This window comes from Furipterus horrens, unplaced genomic scaffold (genome assembly GCF_987537825.1).
Source record: "Furipterus horrens unplaced genomic scaffold, mFurHor1.1.pri manual_scaffold_12, whole genome shotgun sequence".
Lineage (NCBI taxonomy): Eukaryota > Metazoa > Chordata > Mammalia > Chiroptera > Furipteridae > Furipterus > Furipterus horrens.
In genome coordinates, this window is record NW_028327182.1 from 7,517,204 (window position 1) to 7,542,890 (window position 25,687).

The 25,687-nt window shown below is 49.2% G+C and overlaps 1 protein-coding gene across 1 annotated transcript; it reads left to right on the forward strand.

Moving 5' to 3' along the window:
* The first annotated feature begins 2,010 nt into the window (after positions 1–2,010).
* On the forward strand, positions 2,011–4,089 carry SOX21 (SRY-box transcription factor 21). Its single transcript, XM_090258454.1, has one exon. It carries the CDS (start codon positions 3,201–3,203, stop codon positions 4,029–4,031), a length of 831 nt encoding a protein of 276 aa, XP_090114580.1. The 5' UTR covers positions 2,011–3,200; the 3' UTR covers positions 4,032–4,089.
* Positions 4,090–25,687: the final 21,598 nt, after the last annotated feature.

Sequence of the window (25,687 nt, forward strand, 5' to 3'; positions counted from 1 at the left end):
TGCACAGATAAGCATACGTTTCAGTTTCCTATACAAACATTTATTTCCATGGTAATAATTCATGGAAACAGATTTTTAACTTAAATTTGAAAAGACTGTATTACAGTTTAACTAACCTATGTAAAATATCTTTTCTCAATCCTATCCTTTCATATATGTCAAGATAATGTTTATGATTACACTCAATTTTATTCACAATGTTTATAATGAATAACAGTGTTTCATATCCTGCCTCCTCATGCATATGTTCTTTGTATGATAGGGTATCAGTTTTGTCTCAAAACTCTTAGGTTAGTAGGTTAAAAGCTTAGAGATGATCACTCTGTAGTTGATCATCACAAAACAGTGTATTTACTATTCTAGCCCCCGTAGTTACACTTGCCAGTGTTTAACGTTACCCACCCAGAGTCTGTGAATGACAGTCTTTAGAGAGCCTGTAAAGGAATATGTTTCTAGAGAAATCAGCCCAATTGTTGCCGCAATACCAGGGGAATAACTGCTACAAAGTAAACATTTATAAAAATGCGATAGCTTAAGAAAAATAAAACTCCTACACGGTTCCCTGCCGATTTACATTTCTATGTCATCACAGCAACTACAATGAAAGCAACAATCACTAATCTTAGTATTGAAATGAATGATAAAACAAGCCTCCCTCTTACATGAGCAGTTTTTCTTTAAGTCCCTAACTTCAGTCAATGCTTGGGGTCTGTGTGTGTCTCTGTGTGTGAGCGGAAACCTATATGGCAGTGGAGACTTAAAAGAGTTAACCACTATGGAACTTCCTACCTGCACACACTACGCGCCTAGGTCAAATACACACCGCCAAAGAAAGAAGGCAAGCAAGTTCTCCCTGAAGGGCAGGCCTACTTGTGAATAAAACTTCTAGACTGATCATGTTTTAAGTATGCTGCTGCATACCAAGAAGTGAGGGAAAATATGCAAACAAAATCATGCTGTCTGATTTTGCATCATGTCAATTATAAAGAAAAAACTGCTCCTACTAAGAAGAAAATTGTGTTTCACACAGAAATATTCCAATATGTCATGAGTGGTATGTTTTACTTGGTTCTTTTAGAGAAACATCTTGTATTTCTTTTTTATTGTGAACACCTTCACCCTCTCTCTCTGCATTTAAGTCAGTTACTGTAAGTTAACTGTACCTGAAAGAGATCAGCATACAGATGGCTCTGACAACCAGAAGAGAAACGAAACAAAACACCCAGAATTTTTAAAGAGCTGACTATCAGCCAAGGATGCCTACTCTCACCCTGGGCTAGCTCCTTTTCGAATGGGTTGCCAAGAGCATGTTCACTCCCTCCTCAGTCATTTTTCACATCACTACCTCTGACTGCGTACATCACCAGCTCAAGAAAATGCGGGAAGCATCTGTGGCGAGTAACCTCTGAACATCCGAGGAAAATAAGCACTTGCTTGCTAGGCAAAGTCTCCAACATTTTTAGAGTGCGTCCACAAGACTCTTGCTGGTGCGCCCCTCCTTCCACTGCGCAGAGGATCCCAGAGCCGCGACCGGTGCTGCTCCAGCCGGCCAGGGTAGCCGGGATGACTCCGAGGTTGCCACTGCCAAACAGGGTGCAGACTCCGTGGCGCGATCCGGGCTCTCCACTCGCCTAAACCTGCTCGCTACTGAAAAGGGGTGGGAGGAGCAGTGTGGAGGGGGAGGGGATCCTGTTTAATTCGAGGTCCTGGGAGTGTGGGAGCGGGAGGAGGCTCCTCCGGCCCCTCCTCCCTCCTGGAGTCCTGGGCTCCACCTCCTCCGCATACCCCCAGATATACACACACTCCGCCGCGACTGGACATGCACACCAAGCGCCGGCTCCGGGCGCGCGCAGTCACAGGTAGCGACACTCACCTGAGCCCGTGCGCTGGGCTCCTGCCGCCTGGGAAGCTGCGGCGGAGTGGCGGCCTCGCCCGGGAAGGGGCCGGCTGTGCTGCGACAGTCGGGGAAGCGGGAACAGCCGCACCGCGGACCTGCGAACTGAGGTGACGTCGCGGTTTCTTAAATCCCCTCCTCCAGCACCTCCGCCTCCGCGCCTGCTCGGTTCTGTCCCGAGAACCCAGGAGAGAGGGTCCCCTGGCTGGGCGCGCACGCGGGCGCACGCTGCCAGGCCAGCGCGCCGGCGCAGGAAACTTGGAAGAAGTTAGTTGCAAGTGCCGGGCGGCAGTCGAGAGAAGCCAGGTGCGGACGCGCCCGGTGCCGGGCCGGGCGCGCCGAGGCAGAGCCGCCTTCCTCGCTCGGCGCGCTCCGGGATCCCCAGGCGGCCGGCGCGTCTGCAGGGACTCGGAGCGAGGGGAGCAGGCATGGCTTGGGAGCCGGCGCCTTGGCCAGTCGGGAGGATTTCCTCCGAGGCACGGGGACCCCAACTTTGATCAAGCCTCATCCTACGTTCGTCTGCGATCTGCAACCTAAAAGGAAGAACACGCAAGGCAGCTGCTGGGGGGCGCGGACAGCTGCCCCCTTCCAAAAATACCAGTCGATTGGGGGGGGATTCCCATCAGCGCGCCCTGCCCCGAGTCAGGAAGACCGGCTGGTGCTGCTGTGTTTGTATTGATATCCACTGCTGCGCTCTGTTTGCCTGCGGAGCGCCAGGACCCTCCCCCCACCCCCTCCTCTTCCTCCACCCTGGCCATCCCCACTCCTCCTCCCCCATCCCCTCTGCTACTGTCAAATGAGAAAGTCACCGAGGAGAACCCAAACACTCCAGCCGCCGAGAGCCCCCTTTGGCACTTGGCAGCACGCGGCGGCGGGCTCCTTGGTTCAACTTGGCGGAGCCTCTGAGCCGCAACTTTCCGGGCTGCTGTGCATTTAAGAGAGAAAAGACCGAGGAGGGGGGGAGCTCTGCCAGGCAGCGACCACCTGCAGGGGGTTCTTGAGAAAAAGCCACCGGAGAGGAAGGACAAAAAGAAAGCAAAGCGCAAACTGCCACCGTAAGTTGGGGACAACACCTAAAAGTTACCGTGCTCCGGAGAGGTTTGCCCGGAGCGCTCGGCCAGAGGTCAGGGCGGCCCTGGGCTGGTCCCCCTGCGGGCCCCTCCTCCCGGAGGGAGCAACCTCAGGGTGCGGAGAAGGGCGCGGCGAGCGCCGGCGGGCGAACGTGCCCCCGCGGACAGCCAACATTGATTTCCTCCGGGCCGAGGGCGACGGCCCGGGCGGGCTGCAGCTGCGGCCCGGCGACAGCATGTCCAAGCCGGTGGACCACGTCAAGCGGCCCATGAACGCTTTCATGGTGTGGTCGCGGGCTCAGCGGCGCAAGATGGCCCAGGAAAACCCCAAGATGCACAACTCGGAGATCAGCAAGCGCCTGGGCGCCGAGTGGAAGCTGCTCACGGAGTCGGAGAAGCGGCCGTTCATCGACGAGGCGAAGCGGCTGCGCGCCATGCACATGAAAGAGCACCCGGACTACAAGTACCGGCCGCGGCGCAAGCCCAAGACGCTGCTCAAGAAGGACAAGTTCGCCTTCCCGGTGCCCTACGGCCTGGGCGGCGTGGCCGACGCCGAGCACCCGGCGCTCAAGGCGGGTGCTGGGCTGCACGCGGGCGCCGGCGGCGGCCTGGTGCCGGAGTCGCTGCTCGCCAACCCGGAGAAGGCGGCCGCCGCCGCTGCCGCCGCCGCCGCTCGCGTCTTCTTCCCGCAGTCGGCCGCCGCCGCCGCCGCCGCTGCCGCCGCCGCGGCCGCGGGCGGCCCCTACTCGCTGCTCGACCTGGGCTCCAAGATGGCAGAGATCTCGTCCTCGTCGTCCGGCCTCCCGTACGCGTCGTCGCTGGGATACCCAACCGCGGGCGCGGGCGCCTTTCACGGCGCAGCGGCCGCGGCTGCAGCGGCGGCGGCGGCCGCCGGGGGGCACACGCACTCGCACCCCAGCCCGGGCAACCCGGGCTACATGATCCCGTGCAACTGCAGCGCCTGGCCCAGCCCCGGGCTGCAGCCGCCGCTCGCCTACATCCTGCTGCCGGGCATGGGCAAGCCTCAGCTGGACCCCTACCCCGCGGCCTACGCCGCCGCGCTATGACCCCGCGCGGCCGCTGCCGAGGACCGCTGTGCTCCCCTGTACATAGTGTGTATCATAGGTACGAGCTCCGCGGCCGCCCCCTGCGCCCTCCCGCGACGGGGGCCCCGGTTGGTGTGTACAGAGGATGTATAGGTGCCAGTCGGGGCGCGAGCGCGCGGGCGAGTGTGCGCGTGGGTTCTCGGGGTCGTTGCAGACCCGCACTTCGGCGGCCAGCTTTACAGGAGCGCCGTTTGTATCCGGCGGCAGTTGGTGGTTGTTTTTGCACTTGGGAACCTGTTGCGTTTGGGCCCACGGAGGTGGCGGAGTCACTTTTTGACACGTCGGGCTCTCCAGTTTCGTTGGTTGGAAGTTTATTGTCGGTTTTATTCTTTCTCATTATCTTTCCTTTATTTTTTTATTTTATTTTATTTTATTTTTTTTTATTTTCCCCTTGCTTGGTCTGTGTTGCATGCACTCTGTTCAAATGTGAGGGCTGAAATGGCTGGCGCGAGGGAAAACCTGATCTGTGTCATTAGCCTCTCGGAGCGGGACGGCTCTGAGCAACCTTGCTCCTTATTTGTACTATTTGAACTTTGCAAATCTCTGTTCTCTCAAGCAGAACCCCTAGACCGGATCCATTCGTGACCAGTGACCGGCTCGAATCTGGCCTTTTGTGTGTGAGATGATCGTGGTTTCTTTTGTTTATCACGCCATATGCAAATCAGAGCAAGAGATCTTTCTCAAGAGCAAGAAACGCAAACAAGAAATATGTGTGAGATGAAAACTTGTCAGTTGGATTTTCTCCCTTAAATAAAAACAAAACAGCTAGAAGTCACCCTGAGTCCACTCACTTGGATTCTGACACAGTTTACACAGAAATGCAAAAAGGCCCTGTTCCTATTTTCTCCCATGGCTGCGTTCACCCGAAGATTGTAAATGTGTACATGTCCGTGAAAACCTTGAGTCTGAGAATGTGTTATTTGCGTTGCCCCAAATTTGAGTCGCTTTTAGACTCGAAATCATTTTGAGCTAATGTCAAAGTTAACTTTTAAAAATTGCGGGACTATTTCAGAACCGCAATTTTATCTAAGATTAAATCAGACATTTTTGTCTGAGTGTTAATTATATATTTATTATTTAGCAAAACTAAAAGAAAAAAAAACTTACAGAATTGTTTGACACACGTCTCTCATGGTCAGCTAGCGTTTCTCCACCAACTTGAACCAGTTAAATGTGTTTTGGAGTTCCCTCCATAATTAGCTTATTCTTTAGATCATCTGCAATTCATTTGCAATTTATGATAAAACACATTTCAGAGAAAAGAACCTTCCTCAATTATAGCTTTTGTGTTTCTTTTTAAATGTATATATTTTGACTAATGTTTGTGAATGAAGTTGGCTAACATGTATTTAGTTTCATTTTGGCTTTATGTAATATAAAGTTTTTAAAAGTTTAAGTATTGGTTTTAACCTTTATGTGTAAATGGTTTTCTTGTGTGATCTTCTAATTTAATATTAGACGTCTAAACTATATCTGTAAATTAGAATCCGACTATCACTCTGTTCATTTTTTTTTTGAACAAAGAGTTTAAATAAAGCCTGAACCCGGGAAAAGAGAAAATCCTCTATTTTTTGTTGAGTTCCTAACAAGATTTTTATCTGAATTGCCCTTACGTGCCTGGTCCAGGTGAAGTGTAAGGTATCCTCCAAAGGCAGCCTTTGTTTCACTTTTGAATAGATTTACTAGGAAATCTAAATCAAGCCATTGTTATTCAGAGCCAAAAACCTGATTTATCACATTTTTAATCGTGAATAGGAAAGAAGATTTTTTAAAAACCAAGTAGTTGTATTATCTTGGAAAAAAAAAGGCATTCATGAACCAGTAGAACAGAGCCCATTGAAAACATCCAGACTGTTCAAAGCATTTCACTCGTTTCCAGTAACATTTTAAGAGGGGAAAGTTGCCTGGCCACTTTATCTTGTTCCTAGGAGAGCCCCACTGCTTAAATCAGTGTAATTTGTTCACGTATCTTTGGCATATACTTTATTTACACCTTAAGATTTTATTTGGAAGAATTATCACAGCTAACAATAACATACAACTTTTGGCCTCTTTAGGGCTTTAGTTTGTCATGCTAATGGCATTAAAATGGAAGTATAACACATTCTAATGAAGGGGGTTGAATTTCCAGAGCTAGACAAGTTCCCACTGGAAAAAGGTTTGAAATCATAAAGGGTTTTAATTTTAGAGAAGAGATTATAAGGCACCAGGAAGAATATCAGAGACAAGGTTAAATAATAAAGGGAGATTTTTATTTTCCCCTCACGGAGACAAATATTCTCAAGATGCAAGACAACTAGTTTTTAACCCGTTCCCCATTGACAGAGACCATCGCTTGCACTGCACCTCTTTAGAAGCGACCCCAACTCTTTAAAGTCATTGTTTTCCCCCAACGGAATAATATTTTAAAAACCATGAAAAGTTTTGGAAATGTGAGAAATTGGCTCTGCTGGTTTGACCCTGATTCACTAATTAAAACGATCCCTCTCCTGTTCTTCCCGGGGCTCTTTGCAATATTATAAGTTAATTCATATGGTTCTGAGCGATTATGCAAAACTAATTTGGACTGTCCAGGGGTAATTATCCCTGACACGGTTAATTAAATCCTTTCAAGCCTTCGTCTTGGCCTTTTGTAGCAGCCCATCACTTCTCAACACGGAACTTCCTGCAGCTCCCTGGAAATCACCCCAGCCCTGAATCTTAGTTACCTCACTGCGCCATCCAGCTCGGGCCCCACCGGCCCGAAGATTCCCCGCCCCCTCCCGCCCCCTCCCCTTTTCCCAAAGATCAGCGTTTTGTGGGAGCAACGCTCTGGAGTATTGATGAATGAGAAGAGGACTAGAAATATAGGGAAGGGGAGGAGGGAGGGTGTGTGGGGTGAGCACGCGGGGCCACATCGCCAACAGATTGTACGTCTGCTGGAGTCCGTCCGCAGGCCCACAGGGGGGTGACCAGTTTAATCACCCCTCTGACTCCTGTGGTCTTGCTAACCGATTGCGCCTGGAGAAAGCAAGGCTGCGCTGATGTCAAGGGGAGCGACCCGGGGACAAGAGGAAGTGGAGAGGGCCGTGTGTGCCTAGGAGTCTGAAAGTGACCTGCAGATACAGCGCTGGGACTAAGCCAAGAGCTGCTGCGGGATCGAGGTCTAGCTCCACCTCTCCATGTCTATCCATCTGTCCCTTTCTCTTCTTTCCTTCCTTCCTTCCTTCCTTCCTTCCTTCCTTCCTTCCTTCCTTCCTTCCTTCCTTCCTACCTTCCCTCCCTTCCTTCCTTCCTTCCTCCCTCCCTTCCTCCCTTCCTCTCTTCCCTTCTCTTCCCTTCCCTTTCTTCTTTCTGTTCTCCTTCCATTGTCGTTTCTTAAGGTTTTAAAAAGCCATGAGCTTTCTGGTTGCCTAAGGGCTTTTACACCAGTCTTCCAGGCGAGGGGCCGGGCGTGTGGCCTTCCAGCTTTGCGCAAACAGGTGGAATTGTTCTGTTGGAGCAATAAGGACTGGAGCTGGCGGGGACGCGCCCGTGCAAGGAATGGCTTTCGGGGAGCAGAGGCGTTGGCCTCTGTTGCCACTTCATTTGACCATTTCCACCCCCGCCCCCAAATGGGACTGCACAGCGCGGACCTCTCTCTCGCCCCCCTCGGCTGGGGGCTGCCTCTGCGAGGGGCGCAGAAGACCTAGAGAAGAATCGACCTTCTTCCCGGAGCAGGGCCGGCCGGCCAGCCAATCAGAGCGCGACTCGGGCGGGCCGCTCCCCGCCGCCGCGCCCGCGGGGCCGGGAAAGTTCCCTGCAACCCGCCCGCCCGAAGGGTCCGTGTCCTTCTCGCGCCCACTGCGCGGCGGAGGCCGAGAGCGCGCCGCCGTCCAAACTTTATTAATCTCTCTCGCCTTTTCTCCCTCAGCCCGGGGCACCTCAAAGGTCAGCTCTTTTCTTTTAAAAGACTGATATTATTAATTCAATGACAACCCCCACCCATTCCTTTTTCTTCTCTGGCGGGGAGAAAAAAAAAGGAGGGGGGGAGGGAACAGTGAAAAGAGCTTTTTTTTTTTAATCTTTTTTTTTTTTTTTTTGTCCTTCAGTGGGAGCGTTTAGACAGTCGAGGAGGTTTTGTCCGGGAACAAAACGCAGGGTTGGGAGGTTTTGTGAGAGTGTTGTTTGTTGAAGTGGAGCTAAGAAAAAGCGGCGGCTTTCTCCTCATTGTGAAGAAACCAATCAGCGGTATTTGGAAAACTGTTAGCATTGTGCACTTCTTCTGTGTCCATTGTGAGGCGTTTCTTTTCACAAGGTTTTTTTTTCAGCCGATCCAGCTGGCCGGAATGAATAGCGGTGCAATGTGTACACGCTTTGTCCCTCCGGCCTTCAAGGAGCCCCCATTGAATAGACTAAGTTGACACTGCGTGACAGTGAAACAACATAATAAAAAATACATGAGCCCCTGAATAGGAGCAGGCGCATAAATAAATAAAATGGGTGACCAAAACTGGATAAACTGAATGACAAAACGGTGAAAGGGGAACAAAAAGATATTTAACACGCCAGATTAGCATGAGAATGCAATCTACAAGGCAGAACAATTGATGAATAGGTTTACCGGCCGAGAAAGAAACGGACTAAATGCCCTTTGAATAGATATGCTTTTTGCGAGGGCTTTGAATAGATATGCTTTTTTTGCAAGGGCTGAATGGGAAAAGGTAAAGATGAAGCTATGGAAATGAGCGGGGGAACTTTTTTTTATATATTCTTGAAACACACACTGCCGGGAGGAGAGGGCGGCCTCGGGATGTTTATAGAAGCAATAATTGCCATTATTAGCTTTGTCTGCAGCAGATAGAAACTGAACAGGTTGGGATAATATAGGGTAGCAGTAATTCTTCCTCTAATTAATGGTCCTTTGCCCCTTGAAAAAGAGAACAGGAAAGAAGAAGTAAAAGTTATACAGAAGTTATGTTTTCTTGGGTCCCTTTGCCCAGCATTGGAATTTGTGCAGCAGTAAGGCTGGCGATTCCAAGAGGCATGCTGATCTTAAAACAGTCCAGGGAGCCAATCCTAGGCCCTGGGGTTGAGGCCTGATTTCCATTTATGCCGCATTTTTGAGAGTCTAATAAAGTGTCTGGTACATGCTAGGTGCTGAATGAAGAGTTGTGGAATGAATGAATGAATGAATGAAAATTTAACGGGCGGAACCCAGGCCTCCTATGGATGTCGGGGAGGGGAATACCAAGACCATCTTTCATCTTTCAATGCCCTTTATCTAGAGAAGTGGTCCGGTGGGAAGGTTGCCACCTCCTTTCTCAGGCCTACAGCCTACCTGGTTCGCAGAAAAAGATGTGAAGACCAATCAAGCGACCAGCAACCACTACTCTCCCCATACCATCTCTGTCCTCACCCCCAACCCACCCTAAAGCCAGAGATTGTGAGGAGCCCTGTCTGACTGCAGAGAAACACCGTACCCTTCCCTTTACAGAATTAGAGTACAGGTAAAGCTTGTCTCTGTCTCTCAGGTTTCTGCCCTTGGTTCCCGCCCCCCCTCTTCCCCTCTTGGCTGTAGGACTTTGACTGAACCTCCTGGGACAGGGAACTACCTGGCTGAATTGCCTGTGGTGGCCGGGCGCGAACCCTGGGAGATCTGGGCTGGCCTCCGGTTCCCTGAGCTGTCCTGTAGGTGAGTGTCCCACGGGGCCTTTGAAGCCAATGATATCAATTGATTTATTTTCAATGGTTGACTGCCAGGCCAGCCGGGCCACTGGCCACCCAGCCATCGAACTTTACAGTCTTCAGCCCTGCCCCTAACTTAGATGAATAATGCAAATTACAGACGGCCCAGCGGACGTCTCCACAAACGCGTGCGGACTCTGACCGCACTCTTGAGTCCAGAGCTCGCCACCTCCCCGACGGCCCTGGAGAAACTGGGTTTTGAGGAACAGTGACAACTTCTTTTGGATTGTTGTGACAAGAGGTGGGGGGGGCGGTGGGGATCCCAAACTCTCAAAGCAGTGTTCTCCCCCCTCCCTTTTTCTTCTTGTTTAAAGAAGCGATTGAACCTTACCAAGTGACTGAGGCCTTGCAAAAACGTCGCAGATTTTGAAGTGTAACCTGAGCCTTCAGGGTTTCAACTTTCTTTAAAACGTGCAAACTCCTAGAAATGGACTAATCTGAAAAATTTGCGCAAAGCTCTATCCTGGGAAGCCTGTTGGGAGTCACTTGAGGAGATGAAACACACAGCGATTTGGGGTGATGGGTGGTTGTGGGTAGGCAGCGACCTGTTGGATTGGGTTTCCAGGTTCAAGGTGGCCTCCGGGCCTTTGTGACTGCCTCAGCACAGAGCAGGGAAGTGGTACTCGCCAGGCGATGAGCCCAGCCTTTGCTTTTGTGACCCCCACCCCCATTACTCCCGCCCAGCCCCTCACTGAAGCTTTGTCGGGTCACCCTTGCCACCGCAGCTGCATCATCCACACTTGACTGGAGGAAGTAAAATCGGCTTTGGTTTTTTAATTCCTTCTGAAGATGTCTCCACCCGATTACCACATCCTTTGGGCTCCTTGCTGGGTTGAGGGAGGGGCTATTCAGGGGCATTTTGACAAGCAGCAGAAGTTTAGGTACTAATTGTAAATACCCAATTGCTCTCCTTGAATGTATTTATTATCATATTAGCCAAGGGCTTGAAGACACATGGCCTGTTACTCATTTTGAGCCCCCAGGCAAAGAATTCTCCTACTGAGATCGACCAGTAGAACCAGATTTCTTAAGGGAAATTACGAGGACGTCTTCAGACTCTCTTCACAGAATCATATTACTGGATTGTCAATTTCACTTGCGCACCCTCCTACCTATCCTCCCAACCCCCACCATTTTATTTTGGGATCACCCAAGGTCATTAGCCACTGGCAGAAAGCTTGAAATCCCAAAAGGAGAGGCGCAGCCTAAGCTTAACAGAAACCAAGGGAGGCTTTTCAGATTGGCTGGCTCTGCTGGGGCCACCTTTTCATGAGGTCAGGAGAGGAGAGAAGTCTGTTGGCAGAAGAGGGACTACCTTTAAAACGGTCTCTCAGGAACTCAGGAGTGTGAGTGGTGGAAAGGGTGGGGAGGCAAGCGCTTCCTTGATTGTCCCCACCGCGACATCTGCAGGGTGCTCAGCTTGTCCTCCCCAGAGTCCCTTCAGGTGCTGCCACTGAGGTCAATGGACGCTTCAGCATTTTCCTCTTTTGCCCTACCGGTATTTCATGTCCAAAAGCTCATACGCGCGCGCGCGCAGACACACACCAGGCTTGGTGTGGACCTGGTTTTATTTATCCTCACATGCCCGACTTGACGGTCGTCGCCTTGACTCCGACAGTCTGGAGGGCTCCACTCCGGGCATCAGGAATTCGGGGGAATTGCGGGGGATTAAGAACACGCCAAACATGCGTCTTCTGCCCAACAAACCTTTTTACGCACACTCTCTCGCTAGCTCTCTCCGATTTAGCTCAAGTTTTAGTAAGAGTGTTTGAAACTAGATTATCCGAATGGTGGCCGGGATGGCTCCGCTGTGCCTCCACGGCGGGTTCAGCGAAGAGGAGTAAGACAAGGCACGTAGAGACTCGGAGAGGAGATGGACAACCTCTTCAGGGAAGCAAAGGAAAAGTGGGTTCTGGGCGAAACGGAAAGAAGGGAGGATAAAAGAAACAGAAAATCAGGACGAGAGAAAGAATAGAACTGCCGCACGGCCGACACTCCCTCTGCCTTCGGGTTCAACACCTGGGGAAGGTGCTGCAAAGGGCTCAGAAAGGAGGGAGAAGCCGGAGAAGGCGGAGGAGACAGCCCGCCACACCTCCCCCAACCCTGACTGCCCCGCAGAGCCCCTGCTGGTTCAGCCCCAATTTAGAGAAGAGACTGTCGGGGTAGAGGAGGCAGAAGCTTGGGAGGCGATGATCACGCGGTTCTGCGAGGCTCCGCGTGGAACTGAGGGATCTGGAAGTGAGGTCGGGTCCTAAAATCCTCCCCATCCCCCAACCCTGGCGACCCTTCCCTCCTTCTGGGGCAGGAGCTAAGTTAGAAAATGAGTCTCTGACACTACGGTCCACGCCTCCTAACCACCCCGCGAATTTATGTGCCGCAAACCTACAGTGGAAAACAATTTGGGCAGCCTGAGATTTAGATAATTCGTGGGGACCTAGTCAAGGAAAATAAATCGCACTTGTGATTTCGGAAGCTAAAGTTCTTTTTCCTTTCCCGAAAAGTCCCCGCTAGATCCCTAGGACAACCCGGGAGCTGGTTCCCAGCTGCCTTGCTGAGGCGACAACCCGGGGTGTGGGAGGGGGCGTAATAAGGCCCCCAGCTAGGCGCCCACTCCCCCTGGGCGGCCGCTGCCGCACTCGGGGCTGCTTGCCCAGCTCCCTGGCTGGACAAAGGCTCCGGCTGCTGAGCCCCAGACCATGGCTTCCTTGCCCTTCTAGAGCCCAGGTTGCTGTTCTTCCTTCCCAGGGATCTGGTTTTCTCCAGCAAACCTAGACTTGAGTAAGTGGTTGGAGGGGCTGATTAATATGTATTCGAACGGGCTGTTTAAGGCCACTTGAATAAACATGAGCCCGCACCGCCTTTCGCCTCTCTGGGGCGCGGGGAGCCGGAACAGGCGAGTCTCGCATCTCCAGTACCGGCGGGGACCCTGGGTCGGCGAAGCCAGCGCTGTCTCTCTGCGCCCAAGCGCGCCCCACACGCGCGCCCGAGCGCACAGCGGCTGGCACACATCCGCGCGCATCTACTCCCGGGGGTCTGTGGATACCGTTTGCTTTCCTTCTAGAAACCTGCCTCGATTGCTGGTACAGAATACGTAGTTTGGGGACTTGAGCGTGCTCTCCTCACTCCCCAAGTTTTGGGCTAGCGTTACCCAACACGAGTCTCTGTGCACAACCTGGGGACCCTGAACGTGTCCTCGGGTGTGCCGGATGGAGGTCGTGACCCACCTGCAGGACAGGACGCACCTGTGGGAGGTTGAGGGGAACGTCGAGCTGTGAATTTGAGGGAGGGGACCAGGTTCAGGGAATGCGTTTGTTTTCTGATGCCTGCGGGCAATGCGCAGGGAATGACTACGCACATGTTACACTTTGAAAGACCCCGCCACCTCCTGCTCGGGAAAAGTCGCTGTTGGCCGGCTTTGTTTCCTTGGAGTCAAGGCGTCTTCAGCTTTGGGAGCTGTGAGGAGTGACGGGTCTGAGAGTATGCGTGGGCTTGGGAAGCCTCCCACAGCCCCGTCTCTCCTGCACACACCGGATAACGGGCCTGCGCTCGGCCCCAGGACTCAGGAGGAGGCAGAGGCTTGGTGTGTCCAGTCCCAGGCTCTTGGGAACTAGCCAGGATCCAGGCCTCTGTGGGCCACGAGGCCTTCCTCAAGCCTCAGAGTCCCGCAGCTGGGGAAATTCCCGCGCCCCACGTTGCCCCCCAGGCTGCTATCTTCGCCCTCACCTGGAGTGGAAGCACCCAGGGCAGCCCGCACGCAGTGCCCCTGCGAGCCACAGAGAAACGCTTGGCTCCACACTGCCGCGTAGGTCATTTCAGTGTTTGGGATGAGTTCCAAACCCAGGAAGAACTCGCTCTTTGGAGTTTGGGCAGCGGCAGCGCAGGTGGGGTGGGGGGGCGGGGGGCAGGGGGGGTCGGTTTGCTAGCCCTTGTTTGAGGTCACCAGAATGCAGCCCATGAGATAAAAGAGCCCAGCTTGTCTTCCTGCTAAAGCTTTGGGGACATGATCGAGCCCAAATTCCGACCCAGATCACAGTCACAGGACTTCCCGAAAAGTGGTCCCCGAAAATAATGACTTGGCTGCTCTAGGCTTGGGGCATCTATTCACCTGCTCTTGTAGGTTCTGAGTTACTTTCACCAGTGAATTTCCGTAGCTGTAAAGGCCACACTAGTCTGTGCCTGGAAGCTCCTTCCTCTGCAGGAAGAACTGGGGCTGCAGGTTCTAAGAGTGTAGGGCAAGCTTTGGAGCAGGTGTGAAGTGTTCCAGATGGTTCTCTGTTGGCTAAGGAGAGCTCCCTGCTGGGAAAAATGCTCCAACAAGAAGGTCAGGAGCGCAAGGAGAAGGTACCTCGAGTCCTAGGTGAACAGATAAGGTGGGAAGGGATGGGGGTTTGTGGGATTGTGGAGTGGGGATAGCAGTACTTGCAGCCTGCAGGGAGTGTTGTGTATGTGCATAACAACAAGGCAGAGAACCCCAAGTCCTTTGGGGATGGGGATGAACCCCAAATAACAACTGCTCTTCCTGAGCTAATGTTTCATGCCAAGTGAGGCTCTCAGATACGAAAGGCCTGGAGGCCTCCTGCACGTTGCATTCTGTCTGAATGGCCTCCTGCAAGCCACAACCCCGGTTTCTTTCTAACCTTCCAGACACTGATTCCCTTTTACAGATGGGGAGGAGCTGGGACTCCAGACTCTCTCTACATAGCCCCAGAGTCTAAACTCTTTCCTTTGCCTTGCTGCCGCTCACTGTACAGACAAAGGAAGGGGTCTTCCACAAACTTAGGAACAATAGGATTTCCCCTGACATCCTGGAAAATCAAAACAGAAGTCTCTTGATAATTTGCTGTTTCTGGTGTCAGCCCCTCTCCAGGTTGAAACCCATTTTATCAGGACGGCCAGCAGATGGGTCTGGGGAATGATGTTAGTGAGGGGGAAAGTTTGTCTCACTTTTCTGCTTTAACAAAACAAACTATCAAGGGACATTTTCCCTTGAGCTAAGCGCGTTCAGTGGCAAAGGCTTCTGGCTTGATATGACTTTGGAGAAGCGAGGGAAACCCAAGCATGAACACCCAGCGGGTGAGCAGATTTCTCTCCTCCATCCCCTCCTTTGTTCCTCAGTTCCATGTGGGTCTCCCGACATTTTCCTGAGCCCAGATAAGTAAAAGTGTCAGTAAAGCTGGAGCGATGCTTTCCGCGCGTCATTGTAAAGGACTTGCAAGGGTAGGGAGCTGTGCCGTGTGGGCTTTGCTGAAGGAGGCAGCAGAGGAATGAAGGGAAATAAACCCAGCTTCCTTAAGGCATGTCCTCCATCCTCCCAAGGTACTCCGTGCTAGCTAGGCAGCAAATACCTTCGCCTCAACTCCCACCGCTACCTACCTACTAGCTTCTGTAGGGCCTCCTTTCCAGAGACTGCAGATCACCAATGCTTCCAGCCAGGGCCACCCTCTCTGCGTGGGCACTAGATTCCATCCCTCTTCTGGCTGGCAACCTCCGGGATGGTGCCTGCCTCCCGGTATTCAAGCCTTTATGTAAATGTCTCCCCTTGAGTGTGGGCTGGACCTCTGATTCACTTGTAACAGATAGAATGGCAAGATGGTAGGATGGCACTTAATGACCTCCTTCTCTCTCTCTTTCTCTCTCTCTTGCCTCTTGCTCTGAGGGAAGCCTGCAGCCATTTTTTGAGCTGTTCCATGGAGAGGCCCACATGGCAAGAAACTGCAGTCTCCCACCAAAGGACAACGATGACCTGAAGCCTGCCACCAGCTGAGCGAGTGACTGGACATGGATCCTCACCCAGACTTGAGCCTCAAGATGCTAGCAGCCCTGGCTGACACCTTGATTGCAGTGAAGACCTATTTGATGAACTGCACTGTTCACCACCTCAATAGGCTTTAGGTAAAGCATCCTCAGTCTTAAAAGAAAACAGAACCAACAGGGCTTCTTTGTATTAAGGGACAATGTTCTCTGAAAGAAAATGTGACTCAACCCTCCCACCCCCACCCCCGATTTAACCAGTGGTGTTTTTACCTTCCTTAATTGAAGAGGCGTCCCATGGCTCGGCAGGTGCAGCCAAATTTGGGAAAGCCTGGAGATGCTCACAACCCTGCCTTGCAGCTCAGCCTTTGATCAAATAGGTCCACGTCTTCTCTGAATTCACAGCTGGCCGGGCAGGTCAATTGCTGCTAGAGGTTTCTGGATGGTCTGTAGCCACACCACAGGTATTGAAACTATATGTCTGCAGGGCTTTGAAGAAGTTTTTCTCTCCTGTGCCTTTGTGGAGGGAGGGGGAAGAAAGACCAAACAGCAGTCCCCGCTTTTCCTTCCATCTTTCTAATGTTCTGTCTCTACCCCCTCCACACACATGCATACATGCATCCTTCTGCACGGGTCCCATGAAATGACCCTCTTTCAGTAACTGGTGTTGTAGTTCTCCTACCTGTGTCCCCTTCCAAAGTCCTACACAGCTCTCACCTCCTTCTGGATCTCCTACCCTGCCAACTTTTGATGCCACTTGGAATTATTCTTTCCCTTCAGTTTTTCATTGTATTGTCTTGGGTGTTTTTGTTCTTCTATTAGGCATTCACGGGCTTAATTGGATTTAGTAACTCTCTAAATGTGTTTGTACTGACACAATTGTGTGAAAAGCAGAGATGTCTCTTACCTTTGTATATCAGGATACCCCTTCTCCTTCCCTCAGTGCCTGACCCAGAACCTGGCCCTCAATACATATTTGAAATAATTTCCTTTGTTCTGTGTTGGAGCATCTTCTAACACCTCCTGGACCTAGAATAGAAAACACTTCTAGCTTTAATCACTCTCAGCTTTCTCTTCTCTTATGATGTTACTATGTGCAGTCTCAATATGCGCTCTTCAGTCAATTCAAATCTAAATGCCAGTTCTACTTCAAAGAAGCATAAATCTTAGCATTTAAATACTTGATTAAGTCAAGAATCGTCTGGGCTCATATCTTGTCTTTCTTGTCTGTATCTTGTGAGGCATGTAAGGGGCTAAAGAAAAGGAGATTATTGAATACAGAACACAAAGAGAATCTGTATTACTTAGGGTGATTAATATAAACTCAACAAACAAGCCCAGAATTTCCATGGCACAACACAATAAAAGTTTATTTTTCATGCCTATCACTGTCCAAGGCCGGACATGTGGCTCCTCTCTAAGTAGTGACTCAAGACCCAGACTGCTTCCATTCTGTTGCAAGGCCATCAGATAAGGCCTTCTGGATCTCTGCATTCAGCTGATTGAGAAGGAAAGGCAGCCCATGGCTCTTGCAGAGTTTTATGGCCATGCCTGGCAACAATGTACATCACTGCAGCCCACATTCCCCTGGCAAACATGTCAGCTTGCTTACAAGGAATGCTGGGAAATATAATTTAGTGGTGTGTCAAGACAAAGAAAAGAGGATTGGTGAACATCTAACTTGTTTCTTCCAAAGGACTTCAGAGGTCATTTTAGCACTTTACAATATTGAGAACTCTGCCCCAACACCTCACTGGACAGTGAGGTACAAATCCTTATAAAGGGGGCACGGGGAGTTTCCCCATAACAACAGTTAATTCCTACTGCCCTCTGTTTCTTTCTTTCTTTTTTTTTTTAAGTATATTTTATTGATTATGTTACACTAGTCCCAATTTTTTCTCCTTTGCTCCCCTCTTCCCAGTGCCCCACTTCCCTCCAGCAATCCCACCCCACCTTAGTTCATGTCCATGGGTTATGCATGTAAGTCCTTTGGCTTCACTCTTTCCTATATTATTCTTAACGTCCCCTATCTATTTTGTACCAACTGATTATGCTTCTTAGTCCCTGCACCATTTCTCCATTTCTCCCCCTTTCCCCTCCCAGCTGATAACCCAGCAAACAATCCCCACACCTATGGTCTGTTACTGTTCTGGTTGTTTGCTTAGTTTGTTTTTGTTTTTATTTTTTAGATTCAGTTATTCATAGTTGAGAGTTTGTTGTCATTTTAGGCTCCTGTGTTTGTTTGCCTCTGTGTCTTATGTAGAGCTGTCGCACCTGCTATGTTGTAAGGGGCGGGGCCTTAGGTATTTGTCAGTAAAGGGTGACCCGTTTCACCACGTTGTGGTGCTGTTTGCGGGGGAGGGGTCTAAGAGGGAACACTGCCACTTTCTCAGCACTCACCCCTTTTCTAGGCACTTCTCCCACTTCTGTATGGGACTGGCGCCTCTCTAGCTGGTGCCCTGAAGCATCGTTCCCAGAGTGGGTGGGTTTGCAGATGTTTTAGGTCCATGGGGGCCCTTTAAAGAAGTGGACTCTACTGAGAGACAGGCAGTATCTGCCTCTGCCCCAACCCCCACCGGTTTGCACAGTCAGAAGCAATGAGGCTTGATTTTCCCCAGCGCTGGAACTGTGAGCTGTGGAGTCCGTCTGGCGCTGGAAGTGCTCCCCAGGTGTCCCTCCTGACTTTTTAAAATGTTTGACTGCACTTTCTGCCGGCCTGCTGCTGCTGCCGCTGCCGTCACTGCTGCCACCACCACACCGCATCCTCTCCGCCCCGGCTCCGCCCCTCCGACTTGTCTGGATGAGTATTTCTTTTTTATATCTTTGTTTGTTGGACTTCCATGTAGCTCAATTTCCTGCAACTTCTGGTTGTCTCTAGTTTTGAGGTAGTTGTATTCCTTCTTAGTTGTGGAGGGAGATGCAGCGTGTCTCTCCTCTAATTCTTAATAAACCTAAAATTCCCTCATTCTAAATAAAAAATCAAGAACTAAATAGTGACCTTCTTCCATCAGATACTGCTCTTCTGTCCCTGAACCTAGATTACAAGAAATCTTACAAGAGAGTTTCTCAACCCTATCATAGCATCGGAATCAGTGTGAGCTTTTGAACTGTGGCAGGCATTCACACTTCTGTGAAGATCTACTGAGGCAGAATTCCGTAGGACTAGAGCTCAGGCATCTGCTTCTAAAATTTTCTCCTGATGATTCTGGTGCCCCCCCCCCCTCCCCCCAGGATTGACAGAGATTGTTCAGACCCGAGAAAGAAGCGTCCGGTAAGGCCCACCGTCAGATGATTGTCATGTTTTATGCTATTGTAAACTTTGATGAATTTGTCTTGGCAAATATATAAACAAACAAAAGCCAAAATATTTTGCCCCTCAATTTAATTCAGTTTTATTTAAAAAATTGTATTGGTGAACAAAACTAGAAGCCAGAAGATGGGGTTCTGCAAATTTCCACTTATATTACCTTAGACAAGTCACTTGCCCTCTCAGACTTTTTGTTTTCTTATCTATATAAAATGCCAACACCCTCACCTATCCCCAACTTTTGGCAGAGATGACTGCTTTCCTCTCTTAGAAACACTTTCTTCAGTTGGCCCCCAGGACATCATTCACCTTTGGCTTTCCTCCTACTTCTCTGTTCACTCCTTTCTAGCTTCTTTTTCTTTTTTTCTGGTTTCTCCTCTTTTTGCTAGTTTAAACATTGGGGTGCCCCAGGGTTCAGCCCTTGGGAAACTCTTCATTTTTGCCTACACTCACTTCCTTGGTGACTGTATTATTTTTTTATTACAGCATATCAAATTACCACAAACTAAGGGGCTTATAATGACAACCATCTTCAGCTTATAGTTCTGCAGGACAGAAGCTCGGGCCTAGTGTGGTTGGGTCCTCTGCTCAGGGTCTCAAAAACTGAAATTAAGGGGTTAACTGGGATGAGTTATCATTTGAGGGCTCTGGAGAAGAATCTACTCCCAAGGCCACTTGGGTTGTTAGCTGAATTCACTTTTATGAGATTGTAGGACTGAGGTCCCCATTCTCTTGCTAGTTGTCAGCTGGGAGCTGTCCTCAGCTCTGAGAGGCTACCCACATTCCTGGCCACATGGCCCCCATCCCCCAGCTTGGAAGCTAAGAATGGTAGCAATGGAGAATTTCTTAGGCATGTAATCCCTCTTTCTTCAGATGTCTTTCTTCTTCTATCTCTGCCCTCTGGAGCCAGATTCAAAGGACTCATGGGATCATGTCAGGACTATTTGACTGAAATTAACTCAAAGTCAACTGATTAGTAACTATTATGGGTTGAATGTTTGTGTCTGTCCCCCCATCCCCAATTCATATGTTAAAACCCTAACCCCCACTAGGATGGTATTTGGAATGGAGCCATTGAGAGCTAAGCAAAGTTAGACGAAGTCATGAAGGTGGGGCCCTCATGATAGAATTGGTACACTTATAAGAGGTGCCAAAGAGTCCTGCCTCCTGTATCTCTTTCTTTCTCTGTCTCTCTCACTGTCATGGAGGGACGCAGTGAGAAGATGGCGATCTATAAGCCAGAAAAGCACCATGCTAGCCCCTTGACCTCAGACTTCCAGCTTCCAGAACTAAAAGAAAATAAATGTCTGTTGTTTAAGCTCCCCCATCTGTGGTACTGTGTTATGGCGGCCCAAGCGGACTAAGACAGCAACCTTAGTTACAACTGCAAAATGCCCTTGCCATATACTGAACCATAATCACAGGAGGGATAGCTCATCATTTTCACAAGTTAAGGAAGGAGATTTTAAAAGAGCTACATCACCCGGGATAATGTCAGAATTCTGTTCACCATGGTAATCTTATCTAGTCTCATGGCTTTAAAATCATCCACATGCTCATTATTCTTGAATTTATTCCTCCAGTCTAGACATCTCCTGACACCTAGTCTTATCTAACTACCCCTAGACATTTCCACTTGGATACTTTATGGGCACCTCAAATTTTACACAGATGCAACCAAACTCCTGACTTTAGCCTTGCCCGCCCCCCCAGCCCAGACTTACTCCCCCTATAATCTTCCTCACCTCAGCAAAGAGCAATTCATCCTTCCAGTTGCTCAGGTCAAAAATTTTAGAGGAACCCCTGATGCCTGCCTCTAACACACTACATTTCATTCATCAGAAAATTCCCTGGAATCCAGCTTCAAAGTATACCCAAGGTTTGATTCATTACCATCTTTCCTATGAATTATCACAATAGTCCCTGTATTAGTTTTTTTTATTGCTGCCTTAATAAATCACCACAAATTTAGCAACTTAGAACAATATCCATTGATTATCTCACAGTTCTGTAGGTCAGAAGTCTAGTAGGTGGGCTGGATTCTTTGTTTGGGTTCTTCTAAGACTGAAATCAACTGGCTTGGGCTCTTGTTTGGAGGATGTGGAGGAGACTCTACTTCCAGGTTTCCTGAGATTGTTGGCAGGATTCCGTCCTTCTTGTGGTTTCCTTCCCTTCAGCAGCAGCAGATCAAGGCCCTCTCATGCATGGGGCATCCCAGAGTGCTCTTCCTGCTTCATCTCTCTGACTTCAGCTAAAGAAAACTCCTCAAAGGGCTCTTTTGTTGAGATCAGGCCCATCTGGACAACCAGGCACCATCTCCCTATTTGAAAGTCCATAACGTTAATGACATCTGCAATGTCCCTTTGGCCATGAAATGTAACACACTCACACATTCCAGGAATTAGGGCATGAACATTTGGGATGCAGTGGGGATGATTCTGCTTGCCTCAGCTTCCTAAGCTGGTCTCCCTGTTAACCTACAGCCTGTTCTCAACACAAAGACAGACCTGCAATGACTTCCCATCTTAATCAGGGAAAATCCTTGTCTTCACAATGCCCCACGTGCGCTACACAGCTTGGTTCCCCATTACCTTTCTGGCCTTGTCCCCTACCACCACCTGGCTGTTGCTCACACCCCAAGCAGTCTCCCCCTTCTGGGCATTTGCCCTTGCTCTTCATTGGCCCAGGCTCCCTTCCCCTCTATATCAGCATGGCTCACCCCTTATCTCCTCAAAGTCAATGCTGAGATTTCACCTTCTCAGTCATACCCCTCCTGATCTCCTATTTAAAGTCACAACTTCCCAAATCCCCAGGACTCTCTTAGTCCCTTTTGTAAGCTTTTCTCCATAGTGCTTTTCCCTTTCTGATGTAGTACATGTTTTATCTGTATGTGTTTATTGTAAGCATCAGAGCAGGCCCCATAAAGCAGAGCCTTTTGTCCATTCTGTTCACTGCTTTATCTCCAATGCCTACCACAGGGCCTGGCTTACCGAAGGTACCCAGTGAGCCTTTGCCAGATGGTTGGATGCACGAAAATAAAACAGGGAATGTGGCCTGCACCACAAAGAAGTGAGGGTGTGGGACTAAGGGAAAAGGGCTGAACTTGACATTGTATGGAGTACCCTCTTGGTCAGATGGAACTGTAGGCTCCATGAAGACCAGGCTGGTGTCATGTTAGAAGACCTGGCATGAAGCAGATGATTTGTTGAGTAATGTGATGTCACGGCATTAGATTTTGCACACTTATGAGCTCACCTGATCCACACAACCTGTGGGTTGTCATTAATTTCATTCCACTACTCTAACTGTCCTCAGCGGGAGAGCCACATGCAACATCAGTGTGAGAGTGCACAGTGAGGTGTCAAAGTACTTCTGGAAAGAAGCTTTGGGTCATCCAGCCCACCTTCATGTCCATTCAGGCTTCCGCTCATGACTGTGCATGTTTTTGAAAGCATTTACTCTTGGGAAGACAGCGTGCCGCTGGGGCAAGAGAGTGCAGTCAGCCAGGGGAACGCCTGACCATCCCCTTAGCTGCTGACCAGCTGTGTGGCCTTGGGGTCGTCACATAACCTTGCTAAGCCTCCATTCCCTTTTAAAAACAGGGCTAACCTTGTAGGGATATTGGGAGGCTTGAATGAGACAGCGCAGGTGAAAAGACCCAGCAGAACACCTGCTCCTGAGCGCACACACTGTAATGTCTAGGGAGGAGTTACAATAGAAAATAAGTTCCCTAAAGGCAGGACTTCTGACCTCTTTAGCTCCTGATGTACCACCAGTACATGGAAAAGTGCCTGGCATATAGGGGGCCCTCAGTAAATATTTAAATGACAGCTCTGCAGAAGTGGTCTATATCGTGCTATCCTGGGGACCATATTGCTTTGAATGCCACTTTTCCTTCCCAGGTCGCAGATGTTCTAAGCAAAGTAGCAATCCTCTTCCAACTGGTTTTTAGAGATAATTTCTTGGACAATATCCTCAGGGTTTCTCAACTAGAAAACTTAAAGTTTGTACCACGTGATTTCCAGGAACCCTTTGAATTCTAGGTTCTGGTTGCTGTGTCTTTACCCAAAATAAGACATAATTCGAATAAAAGATAAAATTCACCATTTAAAGTGGTATTGAGCATATTCACAGAGTTGTGCAACCGCCAACTCTGTCTAATTGCAGAACATTTCCATCACCTCAAAACAAAACAAAAACTCTATATGTATTAGCAGTCCATCTCAGTTCCCTCCCTTCACTATTTCCTGGTAACTACGCATCTACTTTCTGTTTCTATGGATTTACCTATTGTGTACACTTCCTATAAATGAAATCATGCAATATATGCCCTTTTGTGTCTGGCTGAGCATTAATGCTTTCAAGATTCACCCTTGTTATAGCAGGTCTTCCTTTTTATTGGTAGATAATATTCCCCTGTAAGGATATACCATATTTTGTTTATCCGTTTTTTCTATTGATAGATATTTGGGTTGTTTACATTTTTTGGCTATTATGCATAATGCTTTTATGAACATTTGTGTACAAGTTTGTTTGTGGACATATATTTTCAGTTGGGTATAGACCTAAGAATGGAATTGCTGAATGATAAGGTAACTCTCTGTTTAATTTTTTGAAGAACTACCAGACTTTGTGACAGTGGTTGCACCATTTTACATTCCTTCCAGCAATATCTGAAGGTTCCAGTTTCTCCACATCCTTGTCAACACTTGATATCTTCAGTTCCTTTGTTTCTAGCCATCCTAGCAAGTGAGAACTGCTATCTCACTGTGGCATTTGGTTTTTTATCTTACAAAGTTTAAAGATGGTCCCTCCAAACATTCATATCAGCCTCTTTGTCTTGCTGTTGGTCTTATGATTGTTAAACAATTCTTAAAATTAATGCATGTTTTCAACTTGTACCAGTTTTTGGAGCAAACGCTTGTGAAATGTACTCTCTGCTTGAAATAATGATTGCCTTTGTTATTTAAAAAATAACTAATTTGCTCAACTTTCCCAAGTAACTCCTTAGTCCTAATCATTGATTAGTTGGGGCCTTCCACACTCATCCCCTCCTTGCTCGTCAAGGTTCGGTGGCCATAACGCATCCTGCCAGGGTTAGTTTTCTGAGTGTTCCAAGTTTTTCAGCTTGCCGAGGGCTCTGACTGCAGGGAAACTCTAAGTCAAAAAGGAAGAGGCAGATATGTCTTGATACTTTTATCCCTGCATAACTTCTTGTAGAGATAAAAGTCAAGCCTCATTCAAAGAGCAAAAACTGAAAAGAACTCTGGGGTATATACAAATATTCCTGGACCACAAATTCACGGCAGGAAAGGGTCAACCAAGGACCACACACACTGTAGTGTAACAGTGGCTTTTTACCCAGTGGCTTTCAACACTACCAACCCCCTCTCCCACGCACCCCTCAACACGCTCCCCACCATACCCCCAGGGAGCCTTTGGCACTGGCTGGCTGGAGACATTTTTGGTTGTCTACTGGCATCTAGTGGGTAGAGGACAGGGATGCTGCTAAACATTTACAATACACAAGAACAACCTCTGATGACAAAGAACTCTATCTGGCCCCGGATGTCAGCAGTGAAAGGTTGAGAAACCCTGGTGTAATAGGATATCAAAGAGGACTTGTCTTATCTTTAATTTTCAGCCTATTTTGCAGGCTTTGGTTACACCTGTTCGGTTCCACCTCTTTAGCTGAGCCTCCAGGTGATAGTGGAGAATAGTTCAGATTTCTATACTCCTATTAAAAAGTAATACTCAAAATTCCACCAGTAAAATAAAAGAAGAAAAGCCCCCATCGGTGACTCCAGTGTACTGTAGCCATGTATAAAGTATATATTTACAGGCTCCAGAGGGTAAGTGAGGAGGTTGACTTACATACATACATATGTATGATATATACAAATTATTGTCATATAAAGAAGGTTACCTAGACACATAAGAAGGAAAAATATTACAGACATTTCTTGCAGTTAGTTAATACATTTTAAAAATTTTTTTAAAAGTATTTATTTATTGTTTTTCTATTACAGTTGTCCCATTTTCCCCTCATTGCTCTCCGCCCACCCCTTCTCCCACAGTCAGTCCCCACCCCATTGTCCGTGTCCACGGGACATTCATACTAGCTCCTTAGCTAGATCCTTCCCCCTCTTGCCACGCTTCTCCCCCTCCCCCCTGGTCACTGTTAGTCTGCCCCTTGTTTACATGCCTGTGGTTGCGTTTTTAATACTTTTTTCCCCCCTATATTTTGTTGTGTATGGGGTTTGTCAGACATTTTAAATTTATAACTCATTTTATGATTTCTCATTCTAAATAGATACGGGTATGTACACCTCATTTTGTTTGAAGTCTGTATTATTTTTATTGAAGACGTCCCCCAAGAAACTTGAGGTCGCACAGTCTTCAGAGCCTGGGACCCTGACTGACCCCTGACCCACTGGTCCTCCCCGCCCCCAGGCACCGATCCGATTATCATTAGCCTGCTCCGCCGTGGCCCAGCCCGTTCCACACCAGCTGCGTCGTCCCCACTCCACGGATGCGATTCCGGGGACTCCCAGCCAGGCCTGACTGGCGAAGCCAACCCGTGGCCGGCTCTGCCCTTGCGTTACTCAGCCTGTGCGGCGCTGGGCTCCGCGCACCGCTCAGCTCCTCCATGGGCTTTCCCGACCCCACGGCCTCTGGCTTTCTTCCTCCTGCTCTGTCTGCCCCTTCTCAGCCTCCTTGCCTGCTCCTGCTCCCCCCCCCACTCACCTCCATGCTTCTTATCACCTCCTCCCTCTGCAGCCCCCCACCAGCTTATCTCATCAGTCCCAGCGCCCTAAATGCCACACGTAGGCTTGCGGCCTCCACATCAGGG